Source organism: Malurus melanocephalus, unplaced genomic scaffold (assembly GCF_030028575.1).
Source record: "Malurus melanocephalus ecotype Western Australia unplaced genomic scaffold, MMel_1.1 scaffold_698, whole genome shotgun sequence".
NCBI classification, from domain to species: Eukaryota; Metazoa; Chordata; class Aves; order Passeriformes; family Maluridae; genus Malurus; species Malurus melanocephalus.
This window is the reverse complement of record NW_026623930.1, coordinates 177,695-197,479: the sequence shown is the minus strand read 5'-3', so window position 1 is coordinate 197,479 and position 19,785 is coordinate 177,695. Positions and strand designations below refer to the sequence as shown.

The following is a 19,785-nucleotide window of genomic DNA, read 5'->3' as shown; positions in this document are numbered from 1 at the left end:
TGCCTTCCACACAGGATAAACTGTCCTGTTTCAATGTTTGCAAACTAATGCCATAGGATTTTCAATCAATTGAGAGGGGCCCGCTCTGTGATTATGAGAGTCCATATTAAATATTAGCATAAGTATTCCTTGTTAAACATGTCTTCTAATGAAATTTCTAGTGCCTCAGAAATGGTGARACAATAATGTTACAATGTCTCTGTGGACTTGGGGAAAAAAGCATGAGGAYGGAAAGACACTACTCACTATCTAACAAACCACCTCATAAATATGATTRAGGTTATTGTAATTAGAATTTTTTATTAACTTATTGATTCACTCATATTGCCATTATAATGTTAAGGGAGCATTCCTGGTGGCTTCCTTGATCTTACATCTGCTATTACTGGCATGCAAAACAGAGATGAGTTAGGAGTCCAGGTTTTTTTTCACTTCATAAGGCATAAGGGWTCCAAGATAAAGCCCGGTCTTTACAACCACCTTGAGGACATGGTCCCCAGTTTTTGAATTGAAAAGTACACTAGAAATCCTGCTGCACTGACTGCCAGCAAATTGAATGAGCCCAACACAGGAATTGGACAAGATGGCCTTTAAAGGTCCCTTCCAACYCAAATTATTTTATAATTCCATGATTTGAGTCTTAAATAAAGTTTTAATAAAAGTTAATCAATAATTATTTACCTGTAGAGAATACAACTCTATAGTTATGTCTTCTTATGTTATGCCATCTCTAAAGTTAATTTGAAACAAAAAACCTCTGCATGTGATGCAGTCTGGTAAGTCACTTGCAGCAAAGGCTCCTCCTGYCAGTTCTTTGACTTAAACCCTCAAAAACCAAGGAAGCAATTTCCAGGAAGGGTCATAGGCTTTGTTTTCTAAACACCCTCCCATTCCTGCTGTGATACAAATTCAGTAATAATGCTCTTGGCCATTTGTGAATGGCAACTTCTGAGTGTGGGACAATGACAAGTGGATACTGATGATCATGATCTGTGGTTGTTTTCCAACTAATTTTGTGACCTTTTGATTTACTAATTCCCTTTGCCACCCATCACCAATACTACACCTTCCTAGTCCAAGTTTCAAAGTTTCAGTTAYGTTCTGAAAAACACCCACAGTAGAAGTAGACTTCTACTTGGAATTCAAAATTTGCTCAAGTAATTGTCCTCCCTCCTGATAGTAGCCCCGTATCATTACCCAAATTAGTTTTGGAAATTGTGCTGCCTCTCAGTGGGTGCTTGAATGAGAATTTGATGATGATGAAAAGCTCCTGTCAGTGTCCTGTTGTTTGGGAAGCTCATTAGGTGAGATACAGAGAGTGTTAGTGATCTACTTGTTTTATGGGCGTCTATAAATGATAACTTAGAAAGTATAAAACCAAATAACTGCATCTAGACAATTTAAAGCCAGGAGCACTACAATAATTAAAAGAACTTACTAAACTGTACTGGTAGAACAGGCAAAACCACTATAATCAACTTATCTGGGGAAGTAATCAGGCAATAAAAACTAAGGCATTTTAGGGACTAATAAAGCTGGAATCTAATGACTATAATAAATCTTTAGCTGCAGTTATTCTAGAACAATTTCCCTTGCAGTAAAAAGAATTCTACAGGGCTTTCTGTATGAAATTATTGTTGGTTGGTTGGTTGGTTGGTTGGTTGGTTAGATGTTGATCATAAGTAACAACTGCAGAATGATAATTTTATTTTTGGCATGTATTTTCATCATTTGCCTCTCTTTTGCCATTAAGACTTTGGGCTTCACTCAAAAGCTAGACTCAAACAATCCTTTGACAAAACTAGAAAGAAATTTCTGCATTGACTTTCTATTTAAAAATACACCGTAACATTGAAATGTCCYATATCTTTAGTCCAGAATGGCGTTATGCAGCAGTTTTGGATTTTGACAACTAGACTTCTGYGTTGGTCATTCTGCATACAGCTYGTAGATATTTAATTGTAGCCTGTAYAAATTTGCAATTTAAYARGTACTRTGTATACTATTATAAGCAGATCTTACAAGGTGGAACTCAGCCCACCTACCTTGAGGTGACAATGCTGGAGGTGAGCTAAGCATATCAGCCCCTGGTCTAGACAAGGGAGCTCTGGTGAAAGTGCCCAATGGAATTTAGGGGATAACTGCTCTTACCCTGCAGCAAACCCCTACATTTCATCAGAAGAAGAGCTCTTTAACCTTCTTGGATTACATCTCTACTGTTATCACAGTGAAATCCTAAATATCTTTAAAGGTAAATACCTAAACRGTGGTGAATGTTGAGCTGGTATCAAAATGACACCTCCAGAGCCACTTGTGGAATGACATGGTCCTAAGCCTGGCTTAGGCATACTTCCTTAAAATTATTTTATTTTAGTCTATGTGATCAAAAACAACTAAAACCATCTCAGAGATRTCTTATGGATGTGGCATGTATGTCCTACGTTGCATTACCTGTGACACCTTTTAAAGAATTATTTCTCAGATTTGTCTGGAATATCCATCCCATTTAAATTACTTGCTTARATAAAAAGTCTGATCACATTCTATRGAGAAGAYAAAGAATCCTCCTAAATTAAATAYAACAGAGAAACCTTGAAGCAACTGTATGTTAGAAACAAATTTATTTTAATTTTTGTTTCTTTAGAGGAGCCTCCAAAGGGGACTTATGTTAATACCAAAGTATTTTCAACAAGAATTCTAATATACCTGATGAAATACTGTTGAATACTAAAATTGACAGAATTATTAAGACGACACTGCTAACTGAGTACTATGAAGGCTGCAGCAGTAAAAATATTCATGGTTTAAGGTCTACTCAAAGCTGTAAATATTTTCTGTACTGCAGACTCTTTGGAGGTTGTATGTCCAAATACCACAAAACAAATGCAGACTTGCACATCAGAAYTCACTSTCAGAATCAGAAGCAAAYCCTAAACCCAAGCCAAACATGAATYTTCAAATTCCCAACTCCWTAGATTTCCAAGTTTTCTACATAYACCAGTCAAAGTACAGTATATTTTACAATACATCTCTCATCAATTTATTGCTGCATCTTATTAGGGTAATTTAAAAGAAACCAAATCAATAGTACCTTATAGCACTTACAGCTAGCCACTTTTATTGAAAGTGAAAACATGAAACTGTTCAAACTATGAAAAAAGTTCAACAAAATTGAATTTGTATGAAAACCACATAAGCAGAGTAACTAAAACCAAAAGTTCATTAAAAAAAAATGCACAGCTGCTTTTTCCTTTAGGATGCAAAACTTTATCAGTTTAACCTGGAAAACAAAAACATCCCTGTTTCCACCCTACAGAAATCCTGTAATTTGCAGTGGTGTTTATTTAGTTGCTGTTTAAAAGAAACAAAACCACAAAGCACTTAGGGTACAAAAGGAAAGTAGCTCCACTTTGTCACATGTCCTAAAGTTCTTGTACAGATTCTGATGAATACCATTCCATAATAGTAAGCTTCTTACACAAGCTGGCATTTTTACCTATGACTGTTTYATACCCACACTGGATGGTTCCTTTATGTCATTTTATTTTACTGTTCTAATAGGTCAATAAAAGCAGCACATAATGGCAGGTTTTTTCCTACTATCAAGTATGCAAGTCCATTGCAGCAAGATATTCCCCGCCAATAAAAGGAAATACAGGCATAATCACCAAGATTTCCAAGTTGTTTGGTGGGTTCTTTTTTTTGGTGTTTTTTTTTTTTTTTTTACTTTTAATATGTAATGCTTAAATGTGACATATTTAATATTTAAATAAAATGTTCAAAATTTGCCAGTCCTAGAAACTTATGTTTAAAATACCAATATGCAAAACCAAACACAATAAACTGTACCAGAGTATCAGAAAAGCAGCATTCTTAAGTACTCAAATATAAAATAATAGATGCATAATAATAATAATAATAATAATAATAATAATAATAACAATAATAATAATAATAATAATAATAATAATAGAAAGTGGAAACAGAATGAAAAGTGAGTAGTGCCACTGAATCCTTTGGCACAGACCCTGAGATTTTTGGGCATTGTCAGCAACCAACCATTGACCCCTGTGAAGGAGGCTCTGCAGGCTTCGTTCAGTGACAGAGAACACATGCGGCAGGAACAAATGTCATTATAGGGAGAGCATTCACAGTGCTCTTCAGCAAAACCTCACTTCTGTTCCATCAAATTTGTTGCTGCATCTTCCTACCCTAAACTAAGCCAGACAGGTAATTGTGGTATTGACAAGGACTGATTTGCATGTCACTGTGTCCTCAGACTCAACACAGCAGGCAGCCCAGGTTGCCTCTTGCCCACAGATGCAGAAACTGYGACCTTGAGAATACCACACCAGGAGTATGACACTGAACACTTTACTCCTGCAACAGCAGGAATTGTCATAACCATCCCATGACTCAGGGCAACGCTACAGGCTGGGGGCAAAATGGCTGGAAAGCTGCACATTGGAAAAGCACCAGGGGGTGGTGGTTGACCACCCCTGAACATGACCCAAAGTGTACCCAGGTGGCCAAGAAGGCCAATGGCATCCTGGCCTGGATCAGCAATGGTGTGGCCAGCAGGACCAGGACAGTGATTGTCCCCCCGTATTCAGCAGTGCTGAGGCTGTACCCAAATCCTGTGGTCAGTTTTGRGTCCCTCACTACAAGAAAGACACTGAGGTGCTGGAGTGAGGGCACGGAACAGCAAAGAAGCTGGAGCACAAGTCTGATGAGAGAGCTGAAGGTGTTTGGAGGTTTTTAGCCTGGAGAAAAGGAGGTGCAGGGGGGACCCTTATTGCTTTCTACAGCTGCCTGAAAGGAGGYTGCAATGAGGTGGGGGYTGRTTTCYTCCCCCAGGTAACAAGTGACAGAGCAAGAGGCAATGACTTCAAGTTGCTCCTGGGTAGGATTGGATTGGATATCAGGAAAAATTCCTTCACTGCAAGCATCRCCAGGCTGTTCAGGTGGTATTTAAAAGATGTGTTACTCAGGGACATGGTTCACTGTTAGGTTACCAGTTGGCCTCAATGATCTTRAAGGTCTTTTCCAACCTAAACRATTCTTTCATTCTGTTCTGTGACCTGGTAAGATTATTACACTGATGCCAACCATGTCAACCAAGTGTTTTCCTACAAAAGCACATGCTCTCTGGATATTTATTCAACTGCAGTTTACCTACATAAGATGTCCAGGAGCTCAGCTTCACCACTCTTTAATCTGATTTAAATCAATTCTCCCAGAAAGCATGGTTTTGAGTTTCAGAGCAGAATGTTACTTTCAGACTTACCTTTTTCTGTTTTGTCTTCAGTTTCTTTATCACTTTTCCCTAGAACATTAAAAATATAATTTCATTGAAATAAATTTGTTAACATTTTATGATGAGAAAGAGATACAAGAAAATTACAATTCATACTCAAAATATAATTGAGTGAACAGGACTTTTTGTTTCATTTTCATTTTTTAAAATRACCAGATTATTGTCTGAACTATACAGTTACCTAAAAGGTCTTTCCCTTTAGAAGCAGATGCTTCAACTATTACATAATTGCTTCCATCACAAAATATTTCACAGAACCTTCCCTCTAAATATTTAATATATTTTGTTGGTATACAGTTACAATGCAAGCTATTCTGCATGAGAGAAAATCTGTTCACTAACTAAAGCTATTTAGAACACTAGCTTAATACATAYATTTGATTAAAATGTGATTAACAAAATCAATTAGGAACCTAAAGTCTTATTTTTAGAAGTGACTTGGGCACTTGGAAACTTTTGTCTTTCTTCAACTTGAAAAATAATGTAACAGGTGTTTTGCAAACATCTGACTGCAGAGGCAGACGTTAACTAAGCATTAAGACAGTCTAGTGAAGACAAACTACATCCTGTAGAAAAATCATGTGTGTGTATTTCACGAAGGTGGTAGATATATAAACATCTTTTCACCCCCTCTAAACACCTTTTGATCCTGCCCAACTCTATAACATATAAAGCATCTTGTCTCACAATTCTAACATTGTTATTCTGTTTTCCAGTATTTCCTCCTAATAAACTTAGAGAATACCAAACAGGGAGGTCTGTTGCCTTTTAAGCTAGTTCTGGTTCTCTTTAACATATACTGTTTAATTTTGAGGTATTCTTATATATAGCCAAAAAACATTTTCTTTAATTTCCAAGTAATTTAGAGATGCCTGATACCAGAATACTCAGTCTTCCCTGTTTTTAAACTGACTACTCAGAAGCATTATAGTATGAATACAACATTTAAAAATGCTGGAAAACATTGCATTTTTTCATTAAGAAACTGGATTATAGATGGATTACACACATGAAATCATTTTTTTAATTTCACCCTTTATTATAGGCTAATAAACTGCTTTTACTGAATGTACAGACACTRTAACTCTAATTTATATTCAGAACAAGGCAGAATGAGCATTAACTTAATTGTATGGTAAATTAAATAAATATGGTCACGCTGAAAGTCATTCAGCCCTTCAATTACATAATGAGATCTAGATTGTCAATTGAATTGAAAGAAATGATAAAAGATCTATAGAGTCAATTACATACTAAGGATAATTATTACTGCAGCAGTATATTAATGAAAGCATTGTGCAGTACTTCCTAAAACCCTGGCTTCTGTATTTTTTTGCACATACCACACAATCAATAAAATGGTCATATGTCATCCAAAACACTCAATTTAAAAAAAAAAGCAATAATGCAGCCCCAGATGAAACAAGTTTATTTCCACACTTTTCACACATAACAGTTCATATACTCATATTACTGTTTTTACCACCTCTCATTATCATAACACATCATGTTAGTTAGCCMCCCATTTTCCCCTGTATCTTCTCCTTTATCAGCAACACTTGATATTCCCACCTGACCTCTCYACTTTAATAACCAGTTTCCAAACCAGTTTCCTTGGACATTCAGGTTATTTCTGCAACTTCTTTGCCACATAGGAAGAACAGGGTATGACCTCCTCAGTCTAAAGCCTGCTTCTGTCTCCCATTTCTTGTCCAGCTTCGCATTTCTTTATTCCTGAGACTCATGCAACATATAATCTACAGCTCTCTATACCTATTTATGCACTAAAGTCAGTTCTCCAAACTCTCAGACTTTTTTCAGCCTGTATTCTGCTAAATTAGTAGCCATTGACTTCACCRAAGTCTCTCAAATGATCTTTAAATACTCCAGCTTCTCCTTCTAGGTAACTGTTTTGAAATTCATCACAACTTGATCTTGTTAGCTCTGAAGATCTCGTTTCTCTCAGTTCTCAGCACACTTCACTAAGAATTCACTCCAGCATCATATTCAGCACATATTGCTTTGCTCCTTCCACACTGATCCCTCGCATATTTCAGTGGTGCGAAAGGGTGTAATCACACTATTTCTGACAAAGGCTTAAAAATGTGATCTTTCAAAGACATGGATATGAGAATAAATCTTGAGACTATTTTTCCTCAACTTAAACCAACGGTAGCTCAATCAAACAGAAAAAATCTTAGGTCTTCAAACCACTCCCATCCTTTACTCAATTTCTTCAGCAAAACAAATCAGTGAAAATCACTCACAAAACAGCTTTAGCTAATCTCTGTTGGCTAGGACTGCTATCACTATATAACGAATGCACCAGGGATTCCCAAGAAGGTTTCTACCAAGAAGAATATATTTATTTTTCATATTACAATACAACTAGGTGTTTGACKGCGTATGAGAATGACCCAAGTCACAATTAAAAATGTATTTCAGACCTTCTAGATTTTACATTAATCTCAATCAACATTTTAAATGCAAAAGACAATTTATTTTTGTCAGACAGACAYATAATTTTTGAAATATATAAAATTACAAATGATGTTCAGTAAAATCATTACRTTTTTCAGAATATTTCCTATATTACATCTTAGCCATTTTCTCTACTTCTTAGAAAGAAGGGCCATGATCTGGTACCTTCTTAATTACAGAGAAAGTCACTTAAATTGTAGTAAATTGTCAATATTAAAACACAACTTTAGTATTATGCTCTTTGCTTACTGGTATTTCTTCCTGTGATTTCCAAAAAAGCAACTGAATGCAGGATTTCATATATTCACTGACATACAACAAGAGGCCATGTAGCAATGTGAAAATATTACAAAAAGGTAATCTTCTGACTGTTTTTAAACTACTATTCAGCAATACTTGATCATTAAAGCCATAGAGGTGTTTGAAAACTATCAAGGAAGATTCTTGCTTTCAAAAAGTGTATGGACCTTACCAGATTTCTGATTTAAACTATGGACCATAAACTATAATATCCTGTATGAAAAGTAGATATATCACTTTCCCCAGACATTTGTGTTTGTTAGAGTGCTATCTCATCTATTTTAAATTACAAACAGAAATAATGTTTCATGAGAAAAATCCAGGCCAAACAGGCTGCAGAATGTTAACACTCCAAAAGGACAAACACAACACAATTATAGAAGACACAGACCTTAGCGTACTGTTTATTTCCTTCATGTAACACCAGCCAGAAATAAAATTAATTCATTTTACTTGCTACTTCCTCCTTGTAAACAATACTTTCAAATATATTTTTAAATATTCAAATTCATAATTAAAAAAAAATTAGTGGCTGAGTCAAATATTTATCCCTATRGCTAATATCTACCACATTTGGGAATAAATAATGACACTAGAAAGACAAAGATGTTCTTCTGTGTTTTATTGCAGCCAAACATTAAAATGGATTAAATATACATATTTTTAATAGTCCACTTGACCTTGCTCAGCTTGGCATATTTTTGTAAACATGAAGCACGTAAAATCACATACCCAGTTACAAAATACTTAAAATTCAATCACAGCATAATATACTCTCACAGTCCCATAATTCTACAAATAGGCTGCCACTGTTATATAAAAAGTCCTCCATTCACCATCCTAAAATAATTCCCAAGATTCCTCACAAAATATGGCTTTGTAAAAATTATTGCTCTGCAATTCACAATCACCTATAATTTTATTAGAATATCCCATCCCAAACACATCAGCCTAAGAGTATTATTGCTTTCCTGAAAAGTCTAAAGAAATCACTTTGGGACATCTGTATTTGTTGATCAGATGTAACACTCATGTGGAGTCTCACTGACATCCCAAACCCAAAAAAGGACAAGCATATATGATGCCCCTTTCACTACAAATGTAAGCATCTAAAGACTTGTCTTCAAAACAGTGTTACAGAAATTGAGAGTCTCCCTGTAAACCAAAAGGCAACCAACTGTTAGGGCTACCAAATTGATTTTTCTTTTTATAGTTTTATCTTACTTTATTTCTCCTAAGCTCCTGTAACAGGCTTGGCAACTTCCTAAAATCACAGCAATTATTCCTGAGCCAAAAAGGAACACATGCAAAATATCAAAGAATAAAATATGTCTTCGTAATTGTGGAACAGCAGCACAGAACAGGTAAAAAGCACACCTGTTATATTAAAATTCGAAATCACTTACAGTACCTCAATTTCAGTATTATTTTTAAGAGCATTCATAATTATAGGTCTTAAATTTTGACATATTTTTCTTGAGGTTGAATTTCCAAAGCTTTTTGGTTTTAAAAATAAAATTTTCTAATCAATTGTTTATGCAAATTTGACTTTTAAAATAATTTACTGAACATAAAGCTTATTAAATTCAGCTTTGAGATCATTATACTGGTAAGCAAACCAAAACAGAATAATTTTACTGAGTTCAACCTGATTCCAGCAACTAAGTCTTGTTGCAATCTCCACTGATTCTCTGTCAGGCTAGCATCTAGTCTCTAGACATTGTTGCTTGAAAAATCAAATGTGCCTAAATAAAAAGTGCTAATTCATACATAAAGGGTTTTTGAAAACYGTAATTTAGTAATCTAGCCTTTTACCAGTATGAATTAAACACACGTTTCATATCTTGTTAGGGTATTTTAAAAATCACCTGAAATTCATGTTGTCAACTGTTGACATAACATCAGTGCAAAGACATATAAGTCAAACTTCACAGCATAGTGTGTGCCTGATTAGTGTTTTTAAATAAAATGCAATTAGGCTGTATGCTATATCAGCAGTTATGAAACATTTAAAAATTCATAACATCATATGTTTCATTTGACCAAACTGCTCTGTACATACTGTATGAATCCACAACAAAAGATATATATTAAAATCTGAAAAAAATGTACTTGCTGCTACGTCATAAATAGAATATTAACAATTGCTGAAACAGTACATGAAATGCAGCTCTAAGCTGTAACTCTGTCACAAACACAGAAGAAAAATAATGAATTCACTAAACTTGACCAAGGGAAAAAAAATATCAGACAGGAATGTAAACTAAACATCCAAGTGTTAAGAATGCTTACTAAAATRACAGTTGGCTAAAACCCATTTACAACATCTTAGTGTTCATTCCCCAAACCCTGAACTGCTTGGTAATTACATCGTAAGATCTATTACAACCATCTGCTCCCCTTTTGTAGCGTTTGGTTAGGACTGGTCCTCCTGATGTAGGGACTTTTCTTTTGAAGCTTTAAGTATCTGAAAAAATAAGGGGAAATCTATATTAAAGGACCAACCAAAACACAACTTCCTCTAAAACAACAAAAAAAAATTAAATGCTAAAAAATGCAACTTTGTATCAGACTAGTTAAWATGAAAAAGCTATAATTTCTAAGAGCTACCATAATGAATATACACAAAGTTGCTATATAAGATGGGAAATAAACTTTTAAATAATTTTCTAGGCAGTTAWATTTTTTATTACCATATGGCACTTCATTTACCTTGTAAAGGATATCTAGGCCATGTCACAAATCTATTTAAACATTCTGATTTTGCTTTGGTTTTTTTGTGTTGGTTTGGTTTGGGATTTTATTTATTAAAGTCAAAGACAACTGGAAAAGAGGAGCCAGGGAATGAGGAAGGGTAAAAGTTCTAAAGAGGAAGCTTCTCTACACATACGGGATTTCATCAGTTGGTAAAATAAACATAGGGTTATAAAAATGCCAGGGATACAAGGTGAAGGGGAGGAGTGGAACAACTCACAGATATTTTAAATCTAAACACATATGAGAGCAATCAAAATCCACATACAGAGAGTAAAGGTATCCTCTAAATCCACAATGTCCCCCTATAAAATATGTACAACAACTACTATATCACAACCCCTGAAATTTATGGGCCAGTGTAAAGCAGCAGCCAAAAAACCTGAATCAGTAATACCTCAAGCTAGGTTATCATACCACCCAAGTCCATTAGTTTACAAAAATGCAGATTGTAAGCGCAGCTAAAGTAATCTACATCTGGAAAAGMATACTGGCAATAATTTCAGAAGTAAACTCAGAGAACTGGAAACAGCACTTGCAGATAACTAAAGATGTATCTGACTAGTGTGACCCTTTTTGTGATATGTCCTGAAGTCAGCAAGAMACTTCTGACTTGCACTTCAGCATATTCAAATCCCACACCCAGTCTCTTCCTTGGTGATGTGAGAAAGCTCAGAAGTTGAATTTGACTGTGAGGAACAATCTCCTATTTTCTTTCCAAAACAACTAAGTTCCTATGTCTTAGCTAAAAATCAAACAACTGCTCCAAACCCGATACAAACTGGTGCCACCATGCTTCAAATGCAGTTGCACAAATTTAAACTACTGAAGAACAAGGAATGCATAGTGACATTTCTGAATTTCTTTTACAGTGCCTTAAGTTATGTTTAGTACCACTTAAAACCCAGGAAATATTAGCTTTAAACAAYTGATGAAATAAAATCACATAAACAGAGAAGAAAGACTTCAGACAACAAAATCCCCCATACTGAATCCTCCATTACAAAGAAGATAATAAAAAAAGCCCTGGTAAACATGAATGTCATAATCTAAGAGGAAAATTTGAGAGTAATATTGCTATCATACTGAAATATTCATATTCAAAAATGACAGGGAAGTATAATTAATAGAAGGAAGAACTAATAATTTAATATTAATCTTTATTCATGGTCAGTAGCTTAATTATGTCCTCTGTTTCTTTTGTCAGTTTCCCAGGATGCTACCTGAATTTTACTTTATATGCTGAAACAATAAGATTTTTAGAAAAAGTCATAAATTATGGTCCTGCCTTCAGAGTGGTTCCCACATAACTACACAAATTACAAGGATTCTTAAATAGATGCTCTGCTCAGATTGTGTGCTGATAAAATTATTTTAATTTTCTACTTCCTAAACAAAGAATCATGTACATTGTAGTACATCTAATAATAATTTGCATCTTTARTAACTGAATAAACACATTTTAATTGATTCTCTAAATTCTTCCCTGTGAAGGGAAGTAAAAAGTAATTMATTCCTTCTAGCTCTGCTGCTATTGTGTCTTTCCACAAGATATGCCAGGATAGACATCAAGGTAACCTCACAATTTAAATGGTGCATTGCACTAATTTTGAAAACAACTGCAGGTAAAAAAAGAATAAATCTAAAAGTTTTATTCAGAAATACATACCATTTCAAAATGGAACAAGCTATTTCTCATTCTAATAGTGACTGAAAATGGCAAGGAGTCTCTTAGCATCACAATACAGCAACAGGAGAGTGGGTAACTAGTCTCAGTTTACACCATGTTATTTGCAAATATATCTGCAATTAAAGGAGTGMTCATTCTCTACTTGGCACTAATGAGGTTATATCTCAAATCCTGTGTTCAGTTTTGGACCCCTCATTGCAGGAAGGACACTGAGGCGCTGGAGTGTGTTTGGAGAAGGACAACAGAGCTGGTGAAGGGTCAGGAGCACAAGTCTGACGAGGAGCAGCTGAGGGAACTGGGGCAGTTTAGCCTGAAGAAAATCTTATCACTCTCCATAAATGTTTGAAAGGAGGTTGTAGCCAGGTGAGGGTCAGTCTCTTGTTAAAGAGAGACTATTAAGAAATASTTGGAGGAAGCAGCCTTGAGCTGTGTAAGGGGAGATTTAGATTGAGCGTGAGGAAAAATTTCTTCCCCAAAAGGGTGTTCAAGCATTGCAACAGATTGCCCAAGGTGGAGTCTCCATTCCGGAAGTATTTAATGGACGTACACCTGGGAACACCWGGACATACAGATGTGACACCATGGTTTAGTGGTGAACTTGGCAGTGTTAGGTCTATAGCTGGACTTCATTTTAAGGGTCTTTTCCAATCGAAATGACGCTATGATTTGAAATGGCATATTTCAGAAACCACCACTACTATATAAAACACCTAAGTTTTGGGGTTTTTTTTGGAAGGTAGGAAAAAATAATACACTGGTGTAAGACTGAGCCATAAATTTATAATACAAAACTGATAGAAATATAGTCCAAAACCCCAAGATTTCAAGTTGGCATTTGTACTCAGAATTTAGTTTTAATATAGTACATGTAAGTAAAGAAATTATCTCAATATCCTCAACTGACATTGTGCAGTAGAATTATTTATTGTTGAAATTTCGTAATGTTCTATAAGGGCTTTTTGGGTATTTTAACTTTAAACAGCAATATTTTCTGAGAGAAAACATCTTTTCCTCTTCTTTAGTTCCAAACAAACAACACAACAAACCAAGTTTGCACAACAGACTGAGCGAAGACTACCTTGCCAAACTTCTTGCCCATGCTGTCAAAGGYAACTACTGTTTGCTCCTACACTGATTATAAGCTTTGGTTAAGACTTCATATTCATTATGAAACAAAATGCTTCCAGTTAATACTATTGATTCATTAATACCTATGGCTTCAAACATTTCAACACACCATGTTGTGATTAACAGGTGGGAAAGAGCTCACAGCCAACACAGTTGTGCACCAATATGGGCATTTCAAACCACCTCGACTAAGGTTCAGCATACAAACTCAAACCTGATCTAAACCAGGCCTCCAATCTGTACTGGACAAACACAAAAGGCCTCCTATGTTTCCTTCACTTCTCTGTCTACTTTTGGTATGACTAAGAACCAAATACAAGTACTGTAAGAAAAAAATAAACCAAACCAGTACCCTTTGGGCATCACAAGTTGTAAGAGCTTCTGCAGAGTGCAAAGATTAACTAACCCAGAAAGGTGGTCAGGCTAATCAGCACAAAACAAAAATACAGCTGAYAGAGCTCCTGGATTGCAGCTTCTCTGATCCACTGCCCTGAGACACAACTCTGTGTTCCACTCAACACAACTCRTTTGGTACAACAAACCAACTAGCAAATTGTAATAGTTAACTCCAATAATGTAACAATATGCTGTCCTTGAATTTAAAAGCCATTTACCTATTCTAAAAATGGTTTTGGTAAAATCTGTTCYACTCCTGCCAGGCAACAGATGGAAGAACTGGAAGTGCTCTTGTTCTTAAAATCAGTTATGCCAAGAAAAATATCATGGCATGAAAAAACAATACCAGATTGTTCCAGAAAGAACAGTTCCAGTTTCCAGATCCATGTCCAAAGAATGTGCCACAGCCAGACTCCAACAGATCTGACTGACACACAGAGAAGAAAAACTATCATTGTCCATAACAGTTGCTCTGGAGGGCAAGTACCCACATGTACGAGACCTGAAATTGTTGTATTTCCCTTTCAGAAGTAATCAGGGCTATCTGAAATCATTAAAAATTAAGTTTAAAATTCAAACGACTCAATTTATTTGGAATGCTTTCCTATAACCCAGTAACTACCACTGGCATTTATTAAGTGAAAAGCAAAAAATAATTATTGCTTCTAAACAAGAAGCAACTTTTACAATAATGAGATCCCTTCATGCCTCCTCACAAAGTAATTTGATTACAAATTTCCATATAGCTACAGCTTTATTTTTTTTTTAGGAAAAAAAACAAGCGCACAAGATTGACTTACCTACTTGAACATCATTTGAATAATCCTCAGCTTTAACAGGTTTTTCTGTAAATAAAAAACATAAAAATAATTCAGACTGAGCTACTACCTAAATATTTACAAAAAGTCTCAATTTTTTTTTCACTTACACTCTAAGGAGTGACCGATCAAGACTGCTCTGTAACACTACTTTTGCAGAAGTGGGATGCAAATTTCTTCCCCAGGTGAATTTTTTTCCAAGGGAAAGACTAATACTTAAGTAGGCCAATGAGTAAATTGCAGGATTGCACACTTYCTAAAATGATACTTCAAAGTTCTGAAACTATACTATCCAAAGCACAAATATCCCACAGTTTCACATGCTGTGACAGTATGGGCTTAGAAAACATTCATATATACCTATTTGGTTCCCAGCTATAATTGTGAAATGACTACAAAATTCAATTACTTTGAATTCCATATGTATTATTAAATTAGACATGTCACACATCACCTGCTGCTATTAATGCTAATACACTGAAGGCTGCACACAGTCCCTGCTCATGCTTGGAGGGAGTCAGGCACACCAGAAAGAACTTCACAATAACCAGGATGCTGGCTGTAGATAATGGGAAGAACTAAAGAGAGGGAAATACATTCTCTGAATTTGGAAGCCATAACTACAGAACTCAAAGCTGGGGAGACATTCCACTTTTTTCCTTCCTTTCAGGAATATGCACTCCTGACTGCCTGATGGGAAACAGCATGGAAAAGAAATTTTTGGTTCCAACATAAAACCAAATTTGGTCATCTTTATCGATACAAGTTTTTCTGAACTGGGAGCACTCTCAACTTCTAAAGCCTACAAGTGCTTTCTAAGCCATTAAATATTGTCATTAAAAAGCCCAAGATACTAGATCCCAACAACACAGATGTGTTTATCCTTAAAACAGCTGCAGAAAAAGTTATTAATGCATTTTTATTGCAGCACAGAATTCTACTGCATAACATTTATCATTCTCAATTATTTCTTTTTTTAAAGTAGCAAATGCATGCAAAACACAATATACAAACCTGATTCTTCTGGTTCAATGGCCACATCATCTTCTGTTTGCTTACTTTCTACTATAAGAAAGAAAATAAGTGTTGAAAGTTATTCACATTAAGTTCATAATTTTGTTTTTTACTTCCCAGCAGGTGCACAACTGAATTAATATAAAACAAAAAGGAAGACTTAAACTATGAACCAACCAATTAGGCCAATTTAAGAGCAGGAAAAAAGGTACTGAATTTCACATCCAAAAATTCATATCCAAAAATTTCACATCCAAACATTTAGCTCCTCTTTGTTATTGACTTCTACTTCTACTGCACACACCAAAAGGATTTTAGCTACAACTGTTGAGTGTAAACAATGTATGTTACCCCTTTTAATTATACTAGAATGCATTTTCCGAATATAAAATCTAAATAAATATAGCAACAAATCCTACACACAGTGCTCAGAATGCTTTGCTCTAGCTGACTCAATCCATATAGCATTCCAAAAAGACATAATTTTTAACTTCTTAGAGCAGATCTTTAAATTACATTTAACAGAGCACTTATTCAAAATTCCTCAAGAACAATACAGCAAACAAAAATTTACAATGTAATCTTTCTGAGTAGCAATGTGGGAAATTACCACAGAGCTCCAATTTGAGCAACGGAGTAACTATGTAAGAATATTAAGAAGTTCAACAAGGCCAAGTACAAGGTCCTGCACTGGGGTCAGGACAACCTCCAWTATCAATACACACTGGGGGAAGAAGGGATTGAGAGCATCATTGGGTATTCAGGTGAATAAAATCCTGGACATGAGCCAACAGTGTGCACTCCCAGCCCAGACAACTGCATCCATGGCTGCATCCAAAGAGRAGCCTCTCATGAGACCCACATGGAGTACAAGACAGACATGGACCTGTTAAAACAGGTTCAGACAAGGACCATGAAGATGATCAGAGGGCTGGAGCTCCTCTCCTATGAAGACAGGCTGAGAGAGTTGAGATTGTTCAGCCTGGAGAAGACTCCAGTGAGACCTTTATGCAGCCTTTCAGTAAGGGATCTTGCAATAAAGATGGAGAGAGACTCTTCACTGATGCCTGTAGCAACAGGACAATGGATTTTAAAGTGGAAGAGAGTAGATAGACATTGGACATAAGAAGGAAACTTTTTATGATGAGTGTGGTGAGAAACTGGAACAGGTTGCCCAGAGCAGYAGAGGATGCTCCACTCCTGGAAKTGTTTAAAGTCAGGCTAGACAGAGCTTTGAGCAAGCTGACTAAGAGAAAGATGTCACTGGACATGRCAAGGGTATTGAAATAGATGATCTTCAGATATCCCTTCCAACCCAAACTGTTCCATGATTCTATTCTCTATGGTGTTTTTCATTTGTTTGCTTTTTAATTATATTTACAAATATAAATGGAAGAAAAAAAGTTTTTACAAACTATAACATGTCATACCAGAGAGGTCTTTAGCAATATCAAAATCTTAATTAATTTCCTCTGTAAGTATAAAAAGGAAAAATTATATAATGAGCTTGCTTTTTTTTAAACATCCGATTTTCAAATGTAYATATTTCACCAAAACACTGAGATCACAATTACAAAATATACAGCTGGCCCTGTGGCTTCATTCACCTCCTTTGGAAAGTTCTCAACACCTAAGAAAACATTCAGTTCAGTGCAATAATGAAGTCAATCTCTGAAGTGATGGAACTTACACACTACACAAAAGAACACAGCTAGCACACAGACATGTTTACCTGCTATTAACAAACAGATGTTTTGATGAATTCCAGGGAAAAAAGTACAACTTTAATATTCCTTCCTGTTTCACTAAGTAACTGTTCTATTCATCAGCTAGTTTTTTTTAAAATTGTATCTTTTCAACAAATGTTGATTGGATTATGACACAGTAACTGAAATTTTAAAACCAGCTCTTAATCTTTTTGAAATACAATCAAGTACTCCACTTCCATCTTTTGCAGCATAAATTCCACCCATTACATAGTGAAAAACAACCAAAAMCACTTGTAAACCTATAAGCTCTAAAAGTATTTTTATTTGGACAAACATGCAATTTATTTGTGAGTCCTGGTTTCCTTCTTAAAGGGCAATGAAGAAGTTCTATAATTTAAATTATGGATTCTATAGAAAAAGTAAATTATTTTTGTTTTCTCTTAATATTCTCTTAATATTTTCTTTTAATTCATTTGACTGTCTTCTTAAGATTCTGATAACAAAGGTGACAAAACAGATACTTACAATTTATTCACACCAGAGATCGTCTTGACTTCCTTCTAAACTATATGATTATGGGGTTTTTTTTCAGCCATCTGACACGACTCTCAAAAGAGCCGGTATTTCAAGACAACAAAGTACACAGAACCCAGAGAGACTGCTGTAGACAAATAGTTTGTAATTGCTTCTACTAATTAGACAAACGTACCAGTAAGAAGTCTGCATCAAAGCAGAGTTAGTATGACAGCCTGTAGATTTTTAATGATTTTACACACTGGTTGCAAGGTTATGAGCAGGGCTCATTGCAAGGTTGAGTGTCTGTAATGAGTTACTGTGGCCTGACTGTCCATTAAAAGCCTCAGATACCCCACTTTGTGTCACTTGAGACCGTAAAGATGAATCCTCAAGGACAGCATATTAAAAGAAAGTTTCTCAATTCATCGTCAAAAATCTAACCTTGTAACAAGACAGATTGTAATGAACCTTTGCYATAACTGGCAGTGTCATGACTGAATATCACACAGATTATGTACTTCAATATATATAAACAAGAAGATTAAGTTTATGATTGTTATTCTACTTTGCCTAAAATATTTATACATATATATATATATATACTTGTATATTGAGTCTCAGTCTGCTTTTCATGATTTGGTTCTTAAAGGAAAGAAAAAATAAAGTTCTTGGATGGTTGATATGAACAAAACATCCTAAAAATTTGGTTGGTAAGCATCCAGTTCATGTCTTTAGGAATACATAGAAAGTCCTTTAAAAACCTTCCCTAGTTTGGGGGCCTAGATATATGATTCCTTTCTGGAGCTTGTGGTAAAAATTCTACATTAGAAAAAAATTGTATGTRTACATATTGCTGAAATTACAAGACTTCCTAGCACACAGATGAAATATTGAAAACAATTACAACAMTAAACCTATTATTCATACAGTCATTATAATTCTCCTACATTCTTAATCTTTGCATACARTCAGTACAATTTTTGTAATTCCAAAGAAGAAATAGATTAAAAATATTCAATATTTATATTTAGATAATGTCTGAAAATAGACAAAAAGCTATCCATAGTCTGAATTTTCAATATACACTTACTGTGAATTTTAGAACTAAAAAAGTTCAATGTTCATTCAATGTTTTGGATAATTTMATTATCTAACAGGATTAATCATCATCTGAAAAAGGTTATTTACATAACATTTGAAAAAAACAATCAAATCCCCCACCTCWATACTACTACTGTTGTATCTCATAAGGTACTAATGATCATGTGGCTCTCCCTTCACTCCTTCGAAAAAAAAAGTTGTTATAGAATATCCTTAAAAAACATCAAGAACTCTTTATTCCTAATGAAAATCTCAAACTGGCTTTCTTTCTCTAGTTTCATGGCTACACACTGTAGGAAACTCTTCATAAAACTACTGAAAGTTATGAGCAACAACAGAGTTCTTCCATTTCAAGTCCTACAATCGATCCCTTCATACAATCCACAGTGGAAACTTATTTCAACTAAAGAATTTTTAGCATTAGCAATMACCTCAGTGATGTGATTACAGCAATCCTATTAGAGCTCCTTCCTCAATCCTATTAGATCCGAATTAAGAATCAAGATGTACAAAGCAAGAGTCATAAAAGAAACTGGACTGCTCYGGCCAGCAATCATCTTG

At 35.1% G+C, this 19,785-nt stretch overlaps 1 protein-coding gene across 6 annotated transcripts in view; it reads right to left on the bottom strand.

Annotated features, from left to right (window-relative positions):
* The window catches only part of ASPH (aspartate beta-hydroxylase), a 106,896-nt gene that overhangs the window by 39,181 nt on the left and 47,930 nt on the right, over positions 1-19,785 (bottom strand). For 5 of the 6 annotated variants that reach the window (XM_057384311.1, XM_057384317.1, XM_057384313.1 and 2 more), the window contains 3 exons: positions 15,899-15,949; positions 14,867-14,911; positions 5,288-5,326 (listed from right to left, as the gene is read on the bottom strand). In XM_057384311.1, coding sequence (XP_057240294.1) covers positions 5,288-5,326; positions 14,867-14,911; positions 15,899-15,949 — 135 coding nt within the window. The remainder of the gene's footprint in view (positions 1-5,287; positions 5,327-14,866; positions 14,912-15,898; positions 15,950-19,785) is intronic. The other variant, XM_057384312.1, reaches the window with a different exon arrangement.